General features: G+C 44.6%; 1 protein-coding gene across 4 annotated transcripts in view; it reads right to left on the reverse strand.

Annotated features, from left to right (window-relative positions):
* The window catches only part of LOC101525192 (protocadherin alpha-C2), a 69,257-nt gene that overhangs the window by 34,831 nt on the left and 16,975 nt on the right, over nt 1–17,451 (reverse strand). Inside the window, exon 1 of one of the 4 annotated variants that reach the window (XM_058677817.1) lies at nt 3,451–6,872. The exons of 1 other annotated variant lie outside the window; for it this stretch is intronic. In XM_058677817.1, coding sequence (XP_058533800.1) covers nt 3,451–6,015 — 2,565 coding nt within the window. In that variant the 5' untranslated portion in view covers nt 6,016–6,872. Of the gene's footprint in view, nt 1–3,450; nt 6,873–17,451 lie in introns of those variants that run through there. 2 more of the 4 variants (XM_058677818.1, XM_004586490.4) reach the window with 2 other exon arrangements.

Genomic DNA, 17,451 nt, shown 5'->3' on the forward strand with positions numbered 1-17,451 from the left:
CTTGTGGCCTGGGAAAGCAGTTGAGGACGGCCCAATGCATTGGGACACTGCACCCGCGTGGGAGACCCGGAAGAGGTTCCAGGTTCCTGGCTTCGGATCGGCGCGCACCAGCCCGTTGCGGCTCACTTGGGGAGTGAAACATCGGACGGAAGATCTTCCTCTCTGTCTCTCCTCCTCTGTGTATATCTGGCTGTAATAAAAATGAATAAATCTTTAAAAAAAAAAAAAGATCAGTCTACTGTTGAATGCTGATGTTTAATAAGCAACATCATTGGAACAACAGATAAGAGAATGGTAACAGGTTTTGCCAATAAGAAAGCAAATACACAAATAAAAATATATTAGCTTGATAGGGCCTCGCACGGTATTCCTAGTGGATAAAGTCCTTGCCTTGCATGAGCTGGGATCTAGTATGGGCACCAGTTCATTTCCGGCTGCTCCACTTCCCCGCCAGTTCCCTGCTTGTATCCTGGGAAAGCATTAGAAAATGACTCAAAGCCTTGGGACACTGCACCCACATGGGAGACCTGGAAGAAGCTCCTGGCTCCTGGCTTCAGAGCAGCTCAGCCCCAACAATGTTCCATTTGTTATTTGTTTCTATACCAGGAATTAAGTTTTCCAAAAGAGGTTAATTTATGCTATCAGATGGACTGAGGGTAGCTGAAATGCCTGCATATTCCGTATCAAAAGAAGTATAAACATTGGCATTTTGTCCATTCATGATATGAAAAAAGTAGTTTTGCAGGCAGCTAGGCATGACTTTTAGAAATACAACACCACACACTCCAGTGTGACTGTGTATATTATCTCATCTCTCTAGGCCTATTTCCTCAAATGCTAGACATTGACCCCTGCCTTCTAGAGTATACTCCTAATTAAATGCATCTCCTATCACAGGGTGGTCAATGAGGACAAAACCCCCTATTTTTCCTTTCCAATCCCCACTTAATTTTATTGTAAGTACAGGGCAATAACTGCACCCCAGGGCCCCCTAGCCATCTGTAGGAATTGGGAAGGAAAAAAGAAAGCCCAAGATGGGAACTCAATAGATTGGTCTGGCGTCAATGACCATCAGAATCAATTGATATTTATATTCTGTGATATTTGCCACAGAGTAGCAAACTGGCTCCCCTTCTGATAACCTACAATAATTTAAGGAGTTGCAGTTTTGGGGTTGGGGAAGGGCACTCCGCTGAATTCCTTAAAACATCCAGCAGCCATGTTCCTTTATTAAGATCGCCTCCTGGCAAAATCCCACAAGAGCAAAGACTTTTTGACACCATTTGCACCCTTGATTAAAGGTTTGTGTACCAAAGCAACATTTAACACACAGGTCAGTGTAAGACAGAAAGAGTTCATCTATCAAATTGTGTTAGGAGAGGGGAGAGGATTATGACAGTGTCAGCCTCTGAGCTGTTGGCTCCCAGCAGGGGACAAAGCTGAGCCTTGCCTGCCTCACTCCCCAAGCCTCTTCACAACCTTCATATAACCCCAACCCCAGGGGCTTCCCAAGAATCTGTTAAGCAAATATCTACAACTTCCTCCTTTACAGCTAAGTCTTGCTACATATTTCCAAAGGGAATGGTCTGGAAAATTCCAGAAACTTTGCTTCCTCCCCACCCACCCCCCATTCTTACTCAGTAATCTGCCTCCAGTGGCTACTAAACTGACTACCATCATGCTTTTCTGATAATTGGATAAACCCATCTACAATATTTACAGGAAAAATCTATTCTCAATCAGAAATAGGAAACTCTGCTTTTGCATCATTTCCCTCAGGATTATCATGAGCTCAGAATGTGACAATATGGATATTCATAAAAGCAGCAACAAGACAATGAAAAAAATCACAAAAAATGTGGCACAGACAGAAATTAGAAGCTCACAAAGTCCTACCTACATAGTAGCTGTTCCAAAAGACAGTTCATCCATCGAGTAGCTGTCCCACATCTTCAGATACTGGTGCAGTTAGACTACTGGGAGCAGCCCTCTCCCCCTCTCTCCCTCTTACCCTCAGATACAGGAAGAATGAAAAGGAAGATTGGAAGCAATTGTCTCATCCACTTTCCCCCATTCTTCGACTCTCCCACCCTAATTGGTGGTTCATATGGGCATGCATCCCTCTCAACTATGCAGACATCATAAAAAATAAAATAAATCACTACAAAAAAGAGACAGTCATCACTACTTATAGGACACCATTTTAGCGCTTAAAATTAAGTTTAAAGCATCACACAGCAGGGATTTATCATGTCAAGCATGTATCAGGAGACAGCATACTACACAAACATATCTACACACCCATGCACTTTCCAATACTTCATGTATCTCCTTTACAATAAGAAACACACAAGCTTTATGCCTTGTTAAAAATTCAAAACTAGTGCATGAACTAACACCTGTATTCACATACAGTAAAACATTTACTTTCCGAGCTTTTTGTGGCTGTTGTCAAACCAAAGTTTAGATTTAGTAAATGACCGTGTGCTTTGAAGTATTCTCATTTAAAGAATGGGCAGCTTGAAAAGTCTACATTTCATACAAACCAGAGGAACTGCCTTTGGGAAATCAGAAGACTACAGACTGCATTCAAGATAACACAGGGATATCCTCTTGCCATGAACTCTGAGTATGGCAAGATCAGTGGCTGAAGAGACAGTTCTTGTCTCCTTCTCTTCCTCCTCAACCCCAGCTTGTCCTGCTCCATCCCTAGTCCACTCATTCTAAATCTTCCTGGCCCAACCAGACAAGTTAATAATCAATTAATTAATTAATTAATATTTAATTAATACTCTGTATTGTACCATCACTCATTTCTTCTAGTCCCTTCCAGACATCATTTGGCTTCAGGACCAGGTCTGCTTTCTCTCACTGTGCTCACATGCATTTCCCAAGGATCTTATATTATTTCTGGGCACTTACAGGAAACATTAACTGGACAATATGAGCCATAGACAACCCAAGGTATAAACAGGGACAGCTTCTAGAGATCTTGGAGCTTTAAAACACACACACACACACATCACACAAACACTCCTACAAGAGGAAAGAAAACCAACTTTTCCTGTAGATGGTAGAGCAGAGGCCCCCAGTTCCTTGAATCTTATCATGTTATTCCCTAAGACAAAATCTTCAGTCCTAGATCTATTCAACTTCTCTATAGTCCTCTGTTCTAACCTGATATCTTTAAGACTAATTCTCATTTCTCAAAGAATTTTATGAATAAGTCCTCATAGATCCAAGGTAAAAATGGGAAGTAAATCAAGATCCATGGGCCACACAGCTGATTAGCAACAAGTGACAGGCACTATTTATATTCAGGTTACCAGATAATCCTTGTCCCTGCTAATACATCAGTAAGAACAGCCACAGTATGGTTACAAGGGGGTGGGGAGGAAAACTTGGAAAATACGGCTTTGTGGACGACCCCTGGATCACTCACTCTCTCACCTCATTTTGAGAAACAGCCTCGTTTTTAAGAACAATCAGGTTTCCAGCACTCTGCCCACTTTGGCCTGTGAGATGCCTGCTGTCCGACACGGCTGCTTGGGCACCCCCAGGCCCTGGTCCTGGCTGGGCGCCTGTGTTGTAAAACATGAAAGTGTCACTCCCTGAGCCTGCTGTTAGACAGGCCTTGTAACAGTAAGTCTTGGTGAGGGAGCCATTCCCCCGCACCTCAATGAAGTGAGGCTGCACTTTGAGGCCGTGGGGCAGTCTGGCATCAATGTTGTTGTTGGCCTGTTTGTACAGTTCCGCAGGACACCGCTCCCTCACTCCACAGAATCCTCCGCAGCAAGTAGTGCCATAGGCAGTGTAGTGATAGCACTTGATGATACTTAAAACAACGATTGTCAAAAGAAATATAAAAGATACTGTGCTTAATGCTATTATTAGGTAAAGTGTGATTTCAGAAGGTGTCCGGGGATTCTTCACATGTCTGTGCGTGTCCGGGAGGATTCTGGACACCCTGTCCACCACAGCGACTGTAATGGCCACAGAGGATGACAGTGATGGCTCGCCATTGTCTCGGACCACCACGGTCAGGTTAAAAGTGGTGCCACTCTCGTCGCCCACCTTCCTGGTAGTCCTGAGTTCTCCCGTGTGCAGCTCGACCATAAAGAGGTCCAGGTCAGAAGCCTGGACTAGATGATAAAAGAGCCAGGCATTCTGCCCAGAGTCGGAGTCCATGGCTATGACTTTGGTGACCAGGTAGCCAACAGGGGCTGTTCGAGGCACCAACTCCATGGCTGCAGATGTGTTGGTTGAGGTAGGGTACAGGATGCGAGGGGCATGGTCGTTCACGTCTACCACATAGACATTGGCGATCACAGTGCTGCTCAATGGCGGGACCCCCTTGTCCTGGGCCTCCACAGTCACAAAGAATTCCCGGAACTTCTCATAGTCAAAGGAGTTGACAGCATAAAGGCTGCCACTGACGCTGTTGATGGAGATATAGGAGGTGACTGGCAGCCCTTGAATCTCCCTGTCCAGGAGAGAGTAGGTCACCTCTGCATTCTCCTTCTCGTCGGGGTCAGTGGCCTGCACTGTACACAGCAACACCCCTGGCAGATTGTTCTCCGGGACATAGATGGAATAGGAGTCTTCCAGGAAGCTTGGGGGGTTGTCATTGACATCCGAGATCTCCACCTGCAGGGTCCGCTGGGACGTCAGCTGTGGCACTCCACCATCAGTGGCTGTCACTGTGATGTTGTAGGCGGCCACACGCTCCCGGTCCAGGGGGCCGCTCACCAGCAGGGTGTAGGGGTTCCCAAAGCCTTTTAGGCGGAAAGGCAGCGTGGCGTCCACCGTCAGGCTCACTTGCTGATTCAGGCCTGAATCTTGGTCATTGACACTGAGAACAGCCACGATGGTTTCTGGGGTGGCACTTTCAGACACGGGACTGTACAGATCCCTGAGCACTACTTCTGGCGTGTTATCATTCACATCCACGATGTCCACCAGCACCTTGCAGTGTCCTGCCATGGGCACTGGACCCAGGTCGGTGGCCTGCACATAGATCTGGTAGGAGGAGGCCTCCTCGTAATCTAGCGCCCCACTGACTCGCACTTCCCCAGTGCTAGCGTCTATACTGAAGAGCTGTCTCTCCCGGTCTGACGTGTAACTACTCAGCGAGTACCTGAGCTCGCCATTGGAGCCCTCATCCGGGTCAGAGGCATTCAGCTTCACCACCAGAGTACCTGGGGGCGCATCCTCCCGCAGCTGCACACGGTAAGTGGTCTGGTCGAAGGCGGGAGAGTTGTCGTTGGTGTCCAGTACCCGCACGGAGATTTGGGCTGTGCCCGAGCGAGCAGGGACGCCCCCGTCCACGGCAGTAAGAACTAGCCGGTGCAGGGCTGCCTGTTCGCGATCTAGACCCTTTCGCAGCACCAGCTCCAGCACCTTGCTGTTCTCCTGCAGGGGTTTAAGGTCCAGCTCGAAGTGCTCGCTGGGGCTGAGCTCGTAGGTCTGCACTGAGTTGGCTCCCACGTCGGGGTCCTGTGCGCTCTCTATGTGAAAGCGCGCCCCGGGAGCCACCGATTCGCTTACCTGAAGCTGGTAGTCTGCCCGCGGGAATCGCGGTGAGTTGTCGTTGATGTCCAGGACCTCCACTTCCACAGAGCTCACCGCCACAGGGTTGTGCGCCAGCACTTCCAGGCTGAGCAGACAGCGAGGCCGCTGCTCACACAGCGCCTCCCGATCTATGCGTTCGTTGACGAAAAGCGCACCACTCGTCAGGTCCAGCTCCAGGTAGCGCGGGCTGGGTGCTCCCAAATGGTTGATGCGCAGGCAGCCAGGTCCCAGACGCCGCAGCTCCAGCCCCAGCGCGTTGGCCACGTTGCCCACGAGCGCACCTGGAGCCTGTTCCTCCGGCACCGAGTACCGTAGCTGGGAGGCCGCTGGGCCCGGTAGCGGCAGCAGCAGCAGCAGCAGGAAAGGCAACAGCAACAGCCAGGGAATGGGCCGCTGGACTCGCAGATGCTGGGTGGCCCAAGGTCTGGTGCCCGCCGGCTCCATAGCCACCCACCGCGCCGCCGGAGGCTGCGGGGCAGGGCCGGAGGCAGCAGCCGCCCCAGCCGCGCTTGCCGCCCGGGCCCCGCCTCCGCCTCGGCTCGCGCCACCCTGCGCAGCTTCCCTACAGATCGCGCGCTAGCAAACGCCGGGGACCGCTCCCCTCCTAGATCCTCCTAAGGGCTCCGGGCTCGGCCGCCCCCGCTGGACTCCCCACATCTCTGCTCCTCCGGGGGCTTCGGAGTCGTTCAGCTGCGTTCCGCTTCCTGCGGCTGCAGCGGCGGCTGCTCCAGGGGGAGGGAAAAGGAAGCAGGAGGGGAGGGGGAAGAGAGGAAAAGGGAGGGGGAATGCTCCGCGAGTCCCGCACCAATTCCGCACCCAGGTGATGGAGAGCGATCCCTGCCCGCGCGGCCAGCTCCAGCCCGCCGCTCGCCCCTGGACCCGCCGGCTCCCAGCAGACCGCAGACACTCGGCCACTCCCTTCCTCCCTGCCCCCACTACACTGCTCATCCAGGCTCTACGGTCTCCCGTCTGCTTAGCGGGTCTTCTAAAGAGATTAGCTTGGGAAAAGCTGTAAAAGTCCCTAGAACTCCAGCTCTCAGCTTCCAAGGGAAGGAAAAAAAATCCAAGCTGAACCCAGGAAACGAAGGAAAACTAACATACATACTCACACCCGGGTGGTGGGTCCAACATTCCAAGGAAATGTACGCAGGCACCAAATAATGGAATTGATTATTTACTACACCCGCCCTGGAATTTAGATGTTGCAGAAAGTGTTCAACTCCCAGGACCCAGGGGTGGGGTTGCCAGCGCTGCCCTCTTAGGACTAAATGTGGGATCTCAGGTAGCAAGTCTGGGATTCCACATTCAACCCAGCTCCCCTCCCAGCCATGTGGCCTTTACTTTCAGCGTGTGCCTTGGCAAATAACCAGCGAGTTACTGTCTGCATTGCTCTTTTTCAAAACTGGTTCCATAAAGGAACCTTAACTTGACCCTTTTTTAAAAAAGATTTGTTCATTTTATTACAACCAGATATACACAGAGGAGGCGATACAGAGAGGAAGATCCTCCGTCCGATGATTCACTCCCCAAGTGAGCCGCAACGGGGCCGGTGCGCGCCGATCCGAAGCCAGGAACCTGGAACCTCTTCCGGGTCTCTCACGCGGGTACAGAGTCCCAATGCTTTGGGCCGTCCTCAACTGTTTTCCCAGACCACAAGCAGGGAGCTGGATGGGAAGTGGAGCTGCCGGGATTAGAACCGGCGCCCGTATGGGATCCCGGGGCTTTCAAGGCGAGGACTTTAGCCGCTAGGCCACGCCGCCGGGCCCAACTTGACCCTTTTTAATCACGGGGGAGGGGGGGTGCGGGGCGAGGACATGGCAGAAGGAGGAGGGGAGAATCAGGTAAAGATTTAAAAAGAATCTAAGTTTTCACTCATCTTATTTCAAATCTGCATCATCTAATACCCGAGTCATTTTATTTCGAGTGATTTAAATTTTCGTCTCTAATGGATGACAGTGTATTCAAGAGCTTGGGGAAAAACAAACACTTTAAATCAAGGGAGTTGTCTTGCTCTCCCAAGCCAGGCTGGAATTCCAACTCCATTAATGCTTTGTAATCATCATCATCATCATCATCATCATCATCTGCTATTATTAAGCATAATGTGAGAGAATGGGATTGCCTTGACAGTGGCCAGCTATTTCAGTGTCTGCAGTTCATCATGTGAAATATGAGGCTCCTCCAGACCTCCGTGTCTCATCAGGACTTCCACTGTACTGCTGCAGAGGCAGAGGGGTGCCTTCCCATGCTGGGGCACCGCCTCTTCCCAGACTCTCTCAGCTCTCCCGCAGAAGCTCCATGTGGCAAAAACACTCAACATAAAGTCCTTTCTCTATCCTCATCTCCTAGCCTCCTCTTTTGTAGACCTTCCTCTGTGGATCACTTTCTGCATGCTGGAACAAAGCCAGACTGACACCTGACTTGTGACCTGCCTCCTCCCTTGAGGGAACTGGGGAAGCCAAGGTCTCGATCCTAATACCTTTGATTTCAAAGGCCTGAATGAGCATCTCCCTTCCTTCCACCCACTAAGTCCTCCTGACCTCAACTGATTTAATTCCAGAGAAATTCCCAGTTTCCTCCTGTCATTGCCGCTGCCTATTTGTCCTCTTTGTTCCTTCAAGGATGCAGAGTAGGATGCAATTTCCATCAAAACCTACCCTTGCCTCCTTTCTCAGGGCTCAGCTTCTGCCTGTCTGCACCCTCCCCACACATCCCTCAGCTCTGTCTCTGCTCACTGTGGTAATTGGATCTGACCGCGCCTTAATCTCTGCAGTGCACACATGTAGGCCTGGCCTGTGTCTTCACCCATTACTTATTTCTGAAAACAAATGGCTTATAAGTGGAATCAAGTTATAAGTTGTCAGGAAAAGTGACCTTCCTTTCCCACATCTCCTCCTAGCCCTCCCAGTCACTGGCACCTCTGCCCACAGCTCAGAAACCTGGCCATTGGGAACTGACCATGCATGGCCCTGTGCCCCTGTAAAAAAAAAAAAAAATCACAGGCACTTAAAGAAAAAACTAAAGTGACAGAGGCTGGGTGATGTTTTTAATGGAAGCCCCCAAGTGTCATGCCTCAGGGGGAAAATTAGGGCCTGTCTTTCAATAATCTTGCCATCTTCCAGCAAGGACATTTGCCAGGCTGTCCATTCTGACATTTCAAGATCTTATGCTCCAACCGGCATTTAGTCTCAATGATTGAGATGGAAAACACAGAGCCAATGTAATCAGCCTCCCTTGCAAAGATACTGTACTAAAGAGATAGTGACTCTGTATTTGGCACAACAATAATTCAGTTTCTCACTTCTACTCTACTGAGGCTCCTTCCCACCTTGCCAGTTGTTGGAATATGAATGCTTCAACTGCTGGTAAGAGCCTGTTCCACAAATATTAAGCTAATGCCTCACCCACACCATTATACATTCTATCCTTGGGTCCTTCAAGGACTAGTAATTAAAAAGCAGAATTGAACAGTTACTAAGAATGAAGTCCATAGTCAGTCACACCTCTGCCAATGACTAGCTCTGGATGTGTTGCTTAAACTCAGCTTCAGTTTACTTAATTGGGGAAAACAAAATTAAGTGAAACTCATAAGTTTATTGTGATTACATAGATAATGTATGTGAAGTAATTTATGCAGTGACTGAAAAGTATATAATAATAGTAATAATAATAATGTTGTTGTTAAATGCAACCATTTATTATTACCACAAAGCACCACACAGTCTTTATACAGCATAGCCCCTTACCTATCAAACGCAAATATACACCTGTAACTAAGCCAGATAAGGAGTTGATGATGATGGAGAAGATGAGGATGCACCAAAGTTATGCTTCCTTAATTATCTCTAGAATTTATTATGTGTTTTGAAAATAAGGCCCATCAAGAAAAAGTGACTTCTATCATGAGATTTCCTTTAAAAGACTTATGTCTTCACAAGAGATTCACATGTTTAGCACACAGAGAAACATTTTAGCAACAGAGTGCAGGGCAGTTCCTTTATATTCTGTAATCTCCACCATGCAACTCAGAATTTGGTATAGGAGTGGTCAATTAATGTTTTTTGAGGAGAACTAAATTTTACAGATTTATCTGTACAATTCTGAACAGAAATAACTTCTCTCCCACCCCCTAAACCTTCCGTACTGGTACATTACACGGCACAGAGCAAAACTTACCTAATCTATGAAACAGCATTCAATCTAAACACTGTCACAGTTTACTGCACACCTCTGAATGCTAACATGTGTCATTCTTTACTTCGCCTAAATACTTTCACCTTCTCTCTTTCACTATGAGAACCTAATGCCGTGTCTCCTTCACAATAGAGGAAACCTTATAGACTCTCAGTGTTACTTTTTTCTTGAGATCCTATTTTTAGCAAATTCATGAACAGCTGCTACAACTCAGGTATTCCTTCATTGCTGTACAGAGACAAAGCATGTCTTATAGGAAAATGGATCACATGTTTGCAATGATTTCCCTATGGATTTTTCCCTTTACAACTGTCCCGTGAAGATCTGAGACAAAAGATTTTATACCTGGAGAACTGGAATGCCACTAAGAAAGTTACAGGACCTTAAGAGAGGCTGTGTCCAAAAGCAATATGTTACCACTCTATTCATATTAAAATTACAAGCTACAAAATACATTCCTTGCTCAAAACTAACAAGGGACCTGATTAAACAGCAGCCATGAAAAGATAGTATACTGTTTTGCTTCTATGCAAGACAAGAACTTTGAAAACAGCATTCTTCATTTGTATTTCTTAATTGTATTTGTAAAACACATCCATGATGAGTTCACTGGGCACAAGAACAAAACCAATCACAAACAACAGAATTAAGCCTTCAGGAAAAACTGCTGGCACTCATAAACTCTCCTGATTCACATACATTTTTCCTTTCTTCATTATTAACTTTATTTCACATCATTTTGCCTTGGGAAAAACACAGTTTTCTGGCCTTAGGGCCAAAGAAGACAATTACTGGTTTGATCAAGTTTGGAGATGACTACCCTAACAGTATTTTCCAATACACAGAAATAATTTGTTTTTACATGGCTCCACTAAGCATAGCTTATCTAGTTTTTAAAAAGGAGGCAAATGAATATCTTTAGGGCAGCTGTCTGGTCTGTTGGCTAAAACACTGTTTAACATACCCATATGTGGACCTGGTGCAATGGTTCAATCCTCCTCCTCCTACAAGCACCAGGATCCCCATGTGGGCACCAGTTCATGTCTCAGCTGCTCCATTTCCCATCCAGCTCCCTGCTTATGGTCTGAAAAAGCAGCAGAGGGTGGCCCAAAGCCTGGGACTTTGCACATGTTTGGAAGACTCAGAAGAAATCCCTGGTTCCTGGCTTTGGGTCAGCTCAGCTCCAGCCACTGCAGCCTTTTGGGGGAATGAACCAGTGGATGAAAGATTTTTCACTCTGTTTCTCCTTCTCTCTGCACATCTGCCTTTCTAATAAAAATAAATAAATCTTAAAAAAAAATCACCCGTATGACATGTGGTATCTGAATTTGATCCAGTTGCACTATAGATTCAAACCCCCTGCTACTGTGCACCCTTGTAAGCAGCAAGTGACAGCTTAGTTTGGTCCCTCAAACCCATGAGGGAGTCCTATTTTGGGTTCCTAATTCCTAGGTCTGGCATAACCCAGTCCTGGATCTGTGGACATTTGGGGTATCAACCAGTTGGAAGCTCCATTTGCCTGCCTCTGTGTGTCTCTCAAATACAGAAACAGTGAAATTTCAGAAATTAAAAAAAAATTAGATATCTCCAGTATTTAATGTGGCCAAAGGTAGTTTCTAAAGTTCCATCTTATTAAACCAGAACAGGATTCTGATTTATGTGCATCTCTGAGAGGAAAATACTTTTCAATATGGTCACAGCATTCATTATTCACAGATAAAATGCCCAGTGATGGGTGAAACAAAAGATTGTTATATAAAAATGACAGTAGAGTAATAAAAAGGCTAGAGATTTTGGACAGACCTTAAAATAGTAATAGGAAAAAAATCAAATTACTTATTTCAGGATTTTTACCTTTCTAGTGCTTCCCACTTAAAATGATCACAGGATATTACAGGTTGGTATTTATTTAGGAAGCATCTTAAAATTCTATAGTTTTAACTACACAGTAGATCAATTATTATCATAATTGACTGAATAATAGTGCCAAAGATGGTTCATTCATGCGATACTTCAACCTAGAAGGAAGTTCTAGTGGGAAATTGTAGGCGTTCACTCTCAGATTTACCCCATTCAACATTTTATCAATGACTCAAGACAAAGAGGGACCAAGTATTCAAGCCAATCCAACAGTCCATGGAGCTCTTCTGGAACAAGAATTACAACTTCCTAAATTAAACCATGGTTTTTTTTTAAAGATTTATTCATTTTATTACAGCCAGATATACACAGAGGAGGAGAGACAGAGAGGAAGATCTTCCGTCCAATGATTCACTCCCCAAGTGAGCCGCAACAGGCTGGTGCGCGCCGATCCGAAGCCAGGAACCTGGAACCTCTTCCGGGTCTTCCACGCGGGTGCAGGGTCCCAATGCTTTGGGCCATCCTCAACTGCTTTCCCAGACCACAAGCAGGGAGCTGGATGGGAAGTGGAGCTGCCGGGATTAGAACCGGCGCCCATATGGGATCTCGGGGTTTTCAAGGCGAGGACTTTAGCCACTAGGCCACGCCGCCGGGCCCTAAACCATGTTTTTAATTCACTAAAATTGGTACCAGTACTCCATTTGAGATTCAATACATGCCCCAAATCCATAAGTTGGTATTTAAACCAACTTCTGGCTTTGAGTATTGCCATTAAAGCCTGTTCCAAGTTTCCATTCATTACTCAAGACCTCTTATTTTAATAGAAAACCTTGTTTGGCCATTTCTGCTCTGTAATTCTTGGGATTTTGGCCACAGAATAGAATAAGATAAGAATTTGGCACTGAAGAACATCCTTGTTCCCAGGTGGATTTTAGCCAAACCATTTATTTAGATCCTGTTAAAGCACCTTGAATTTGAACTGTTTTCCAAGAAATGATCTCGAAGGCCCCATTTTTTTTTTGCTTTCTATGTGTGTTGTGTTTGCTGCTTGGATACAGAGAAACATACACCTCTAACAGGGCCAATTCTCAAAAGCATTGTTTATATATTCAGAGTATCAAATAACTGCAGCCTTTTTGGGTTCCCTTTGCAATGTGACACATTAGCACCTGACTGTTTATATATTTTACCATATCCATCTAATTTCATTTAATCCTGATAAGAGTCTAGTGAGGTTGGCATGATGAAGAAGCTGGATCCCCCAAAAAAGTGAAGAATTTACCAGAATCTCCAAGGCAGCTTCTTCTCCATGCCCCTGTTTCTTGAGATCCTGTTGTAACACTTGATCCCTGAACATGTATGACTACTTCAGAATCTTCTTGGGGGTTTAAACGATAGCGTCGTGTGTTATTCACCACCTTTGATATTGGCATCCACCAGCAATGTAGGCATCTCATATGGGTGCAAGTTCAAGTCCCAGCTGCTCTACTTCCAATCTAGCTCTTTGCTACTGTGCCTGGGAAAGTGTCAGGAGATGGCTCAAATTCTTGGACTCCTGTCACCCACATGGGAGACCTAGGAGGAGTTCCAGACTATTGACTTCTGCCTTATCAAGGCCTAACTGTTGCAGTTACTTCAGAAGGGAACCAACAGAGCGAAGATTCTCTCTCCTTCATTTCTCCCTCCACCCCTCTCCCATCCTCCATTTCTTTGTATTTCTGCCTTCCAAGTAAATAAACTATTATAAACAAAAAGAATCTTACTGACTTAGAGCTATTAGTTTTTAAGTGCTTTATAGTTTATATTTTCAAGTTGAATGGAATCCTATTTAACTGTTTTTACAACTACAAACTTCTTTCTCTCTTAGATACTTCAGCTGGCTCTCCTATATATCTTTTAAGTGGCTAGCCTTAGCAAAATCAGGATACAGAAAAAGAAAAAATGTATATCATATTCCAACCTTTAAAAGATTTATTTATTTTTATTGCAAAGTCAGATATACAGAGAGAGGAGAGACAGAGAGGAAGATCTGTCCGATGATTCACTCCCCAAGTGGCCGCAACGGCTGGACCTGAGCCATTCTGAAGCCAGGAGCCAGGAGATTCCTCCAGGTCTCTCACGCAAGTGCAGGGTCCCAAGGCTTTGGGCCATCCTCTACTGCTTTCCCAGGCTACAGGCAGGGAGCTGGATGGGAAGCGGGGTTGCTGGGACCTGAACCAAACCGGCACCCATATGGGATCCCAGCACATGCGAGGCGAATACTTTAGCCGCTAGGCTGCCACATCGGGACCTCTCAACCTCCTTTTTAAAGTACCATCTTCCCACCCACAATATTCTGCCTAAGCAACTGAGTTTTACAAATTTGATTTTCATGTAAATTTTGTGGAAGGTTTTATTATAATGCCTCAAACAGACATGTGTACAACACATTAAAAGGCATATAAAATGAATTTTAATAAGGTACATTTTTAATGTATCTTATCTGTTTAAACGTGTCTTTCATGAACATAAAAAAGATACCTTACGAAAATTTTGATGAGATAATTAGTGACATCTAAAGGCTCCCCTTATTGGAGTTCACCTTATGAAAGCTATTTGTAAAAGACTTTTAGATACTTCAATTTTGTTTCAGTGTTTTCTTTCTTTCTCCTTTCTATCTCAAGCAAAGAAGCTAACTTGGCTGACAGAATAGAGATGAAAAATCTGGTACAGTTTCTATTTATATGGCATCTCTGAGCTAATGGTCTCAAAGACCTTAAAATTTTTTTAATTTGCACCTACAATATGCCATATTAATGCCAGCTTCAGCTCTTCAGCACAGAATAGAAAGAAAACATGCATAAAACTCCAAAATCAATTAACACTTTGTCTTAATGTGACTTTCCTTTAACTAATTATATCAGACAATTCTCTAATAAATGTAGTGAACCAAAGAAAATGCAGTGGTAACTTTAAGATATAAAACTTGAAACAGAATGGTTCAATAACTTACTATATAGAGTTAGTTTCAAGAAAAACTGAGTAAAAAAAAATCTCACTTTTCCCCCTTTACAATTCAGTATGACATCTATTACAACCCAGTTGTCACACTAGGACATTCAATATCCTTTATAATTAAAATTTCATCACAGTTTCCTACAATATTCTCAAGCTGAACCAGCATTCCTTTTATCTAATTATCATAAGCTCATTTAAAAATTTCAACTGTATATAAAAAATTTATCGGTTCATACGTCAATGTACATATAGGATACACTGGACAGCCATCTTCATAGGAGATCTAGATTTAGCACTCCTTAAACTAGCAGGGATTTCGGGCTGGTGCAGTGGTGCAGCAAGCTAGCCCTCTGTGATGCCAGTATCCACTATGGGTGCTGGTTCGTGTCCTGACTGCCTTACTTTTCACCCAGCTTCCTGCTTGTGACCTGGGAAAGCAGAAGAGGATGGCGCAAGTGCTTGGGTCGCTGCACAAACGTGAGAGACGCAGAAAAAGCTGCTGGCTCCTGGTTTCAAATCGGCTCACCTCTAGCCATTGTGGCCATTTGAAGAATGAACCAGCAGATGGAAGATCTCTCTCCCTCTGTGTCTCTCCTTCTCTCTGTAAATCCGCCATTCAAATAAAAATAATGAATTTTTTTAGCTAGCAGGAATTGAGGATTGAAGAAAATTTTGATGTTAAAAAATTATTTCCAAGGATCATAAATGATTGATTAGTAATCAATAATCTATTAAGGAACAACAACCCCTAATAAAGTTAGGCTGTGGCTTTCCTGTGATTAATATTTTTAAAAATGCTCCTTGAGCCAGATTTAATCCATTCAAAATGCTAAAAGTAATGAAATTGAAAGTTCTTTAAAATCTTTCTTCTGTAAACTAAACCATTAATAGATATGCCTTTAATAGTGTATATTCCACTAGTAGTATATTCCTCCAGATTTTACCTACATATATATAAATACACACATTTAGGTATTTCACCAAAATGAAACTATTCCCTACACTCTTCTATACAACTCCACCTTTTCACTTATACAACTCCACCTTTTCACTTTTACTTAACATATATTACGGACATCCTTTCAAACAAGCACCTGCAGTTCCACTTTCATCTAAGTAAAGGCTACATACTATTCATTATATGGATACTTCATAATTTCTTTACTCTGTGATTAAATATTTAGGTGCATTTTCAAAAACACATGCATGCACATGCCTACTTATTATTTTTAGTTAGAGAGATGCATATTCAAATTTTAGTTGAACACACCAAAATGCTTCTTCAAATTTTAAAAAATATTTATTTGTTTATTTATTTATTTATTAGAAAATCAGATATACAAAGAGGAGGAGAGACAGAGAGGAAGATCTTCCATCTGCTGATTCACTCCCCAAGTGGCCACAATGGCCAGAGCTGAGATAATCCGAAGTCAGCTGCTTCCAGGTCTCCCATGCAGGTCCAGAGTCCAAAGGCTTTGGACTGTTTTTCTCAAATTTTTGTGCTTATTTATACTCTCAGTACTAAACAGAAACCAAGGTCATGTTGCTGGCTTCCCATAAGAGTTCTGATTCAAGTTCCAGCTGCTCCATTTGTGATCCAGCTCCCTAAACACACCTGGGAAAGTAGCAAAGGATGTCCCAAGTGCTTGGACTCCTACCACCTATTTGGGCTACTTGCCATGTGAGTGCAAGGTCCCAAACAGTTGGGCCATCTCCCACTGCTTTCCCAGGCACATTAGCAGGGGAGCAGGATCAGAAGTGTGGTTTCCAAGACTTGAACCAGCATCCATATGGGATGATGCCACTGCAGGCAGAGGTTTTAACCACTATACCACAATGTCAGCCCCTAAAACAAAAATTCTAAAACACATAAAACAAGTATCTGAGGATTTTTGTGAACACAGCAGTTCGCTTTTCATTCTGTATTCCTTTCCATGGTTTCAGCTGCCCATAATCAACCATAGTACAATAAGATATTCTAAGAGACTTAGCAAATTGGTATAACGTTTATTACAGTACATTGTTACAATTGCTCTACTTTGTTCTTTGTTATTGCTGTTAACATCCTACTGTGCTTAAGTATAAGTTAAACTTTTGCATATGTATGTAATACCTACGTTAGGCAGATCCACAGAAACAGAAAGTAGACTCATGGATGACAAGGACTAGGGACTAGGGTTTATGATACAGAGAAGGACAGGTGGCAAAAGCTGGGAATAGAACCAGACAAGCAGATACAAGATACCTGCAATCCAAGTAATGGCTTAACTCACTACTTCACAATGTTCTTCAAGACAGAGTATCCTAAAAAAAATTGTTTATTTGAGGGCCCAACATGGTATCCTAGCAGCTGAAGTTCTCACTTTGCATGTGCTGGGATCCCATATGGGTGCCAATTCTAATCACGGTGCCCCCGTTTCCCATTCAACTCCTTGCTTGTGGCCTGATAAAGCAGTCAAGGATGACCCAAAGCCTTGGGACCCTGCACCCACATGGGAGACCTAGAGGAGGGTCCTGGCTCCTGGCTTCAGATCAGCACAGCTCCGGCTGTTACTGTCACTTGGGGAGTGAATTATTGGATGGAAGATCTTCTCTGCCTCTCCTCCTCTCTGTATATCCACCTTTCCAATAAAAATAAATACGTCTTAAAAAGTTGCAAGGACACCAACTACTTGGAACCCCTTATTTATCACACAGAAGAAAAATCTTGTTTTGGGGTAAAAATCAGTGTGAATAAAGTATCTGGGAGCCCAACGGGCACAGATTATGAAGAACACAATCTTAGATGCAGGACCTATTGTTTTTGTTCTCCAGGTTCCTGGAAGCACT

Source organism: Ochotona princeps, chromosome 19, assembly GCF_030435755.1.
Source record: "Ochotona princeps isolate mOchPri1 chromosome 19, mOchPri1.hap1, whole genome shotgun sequence".
Classification (NCBI taxonomy): Eukaryota; Metazoa; Chordata; class Mammalia; order Lagomorpha; family Ochotonidae; genus Ochotona; species Ochotona princeps.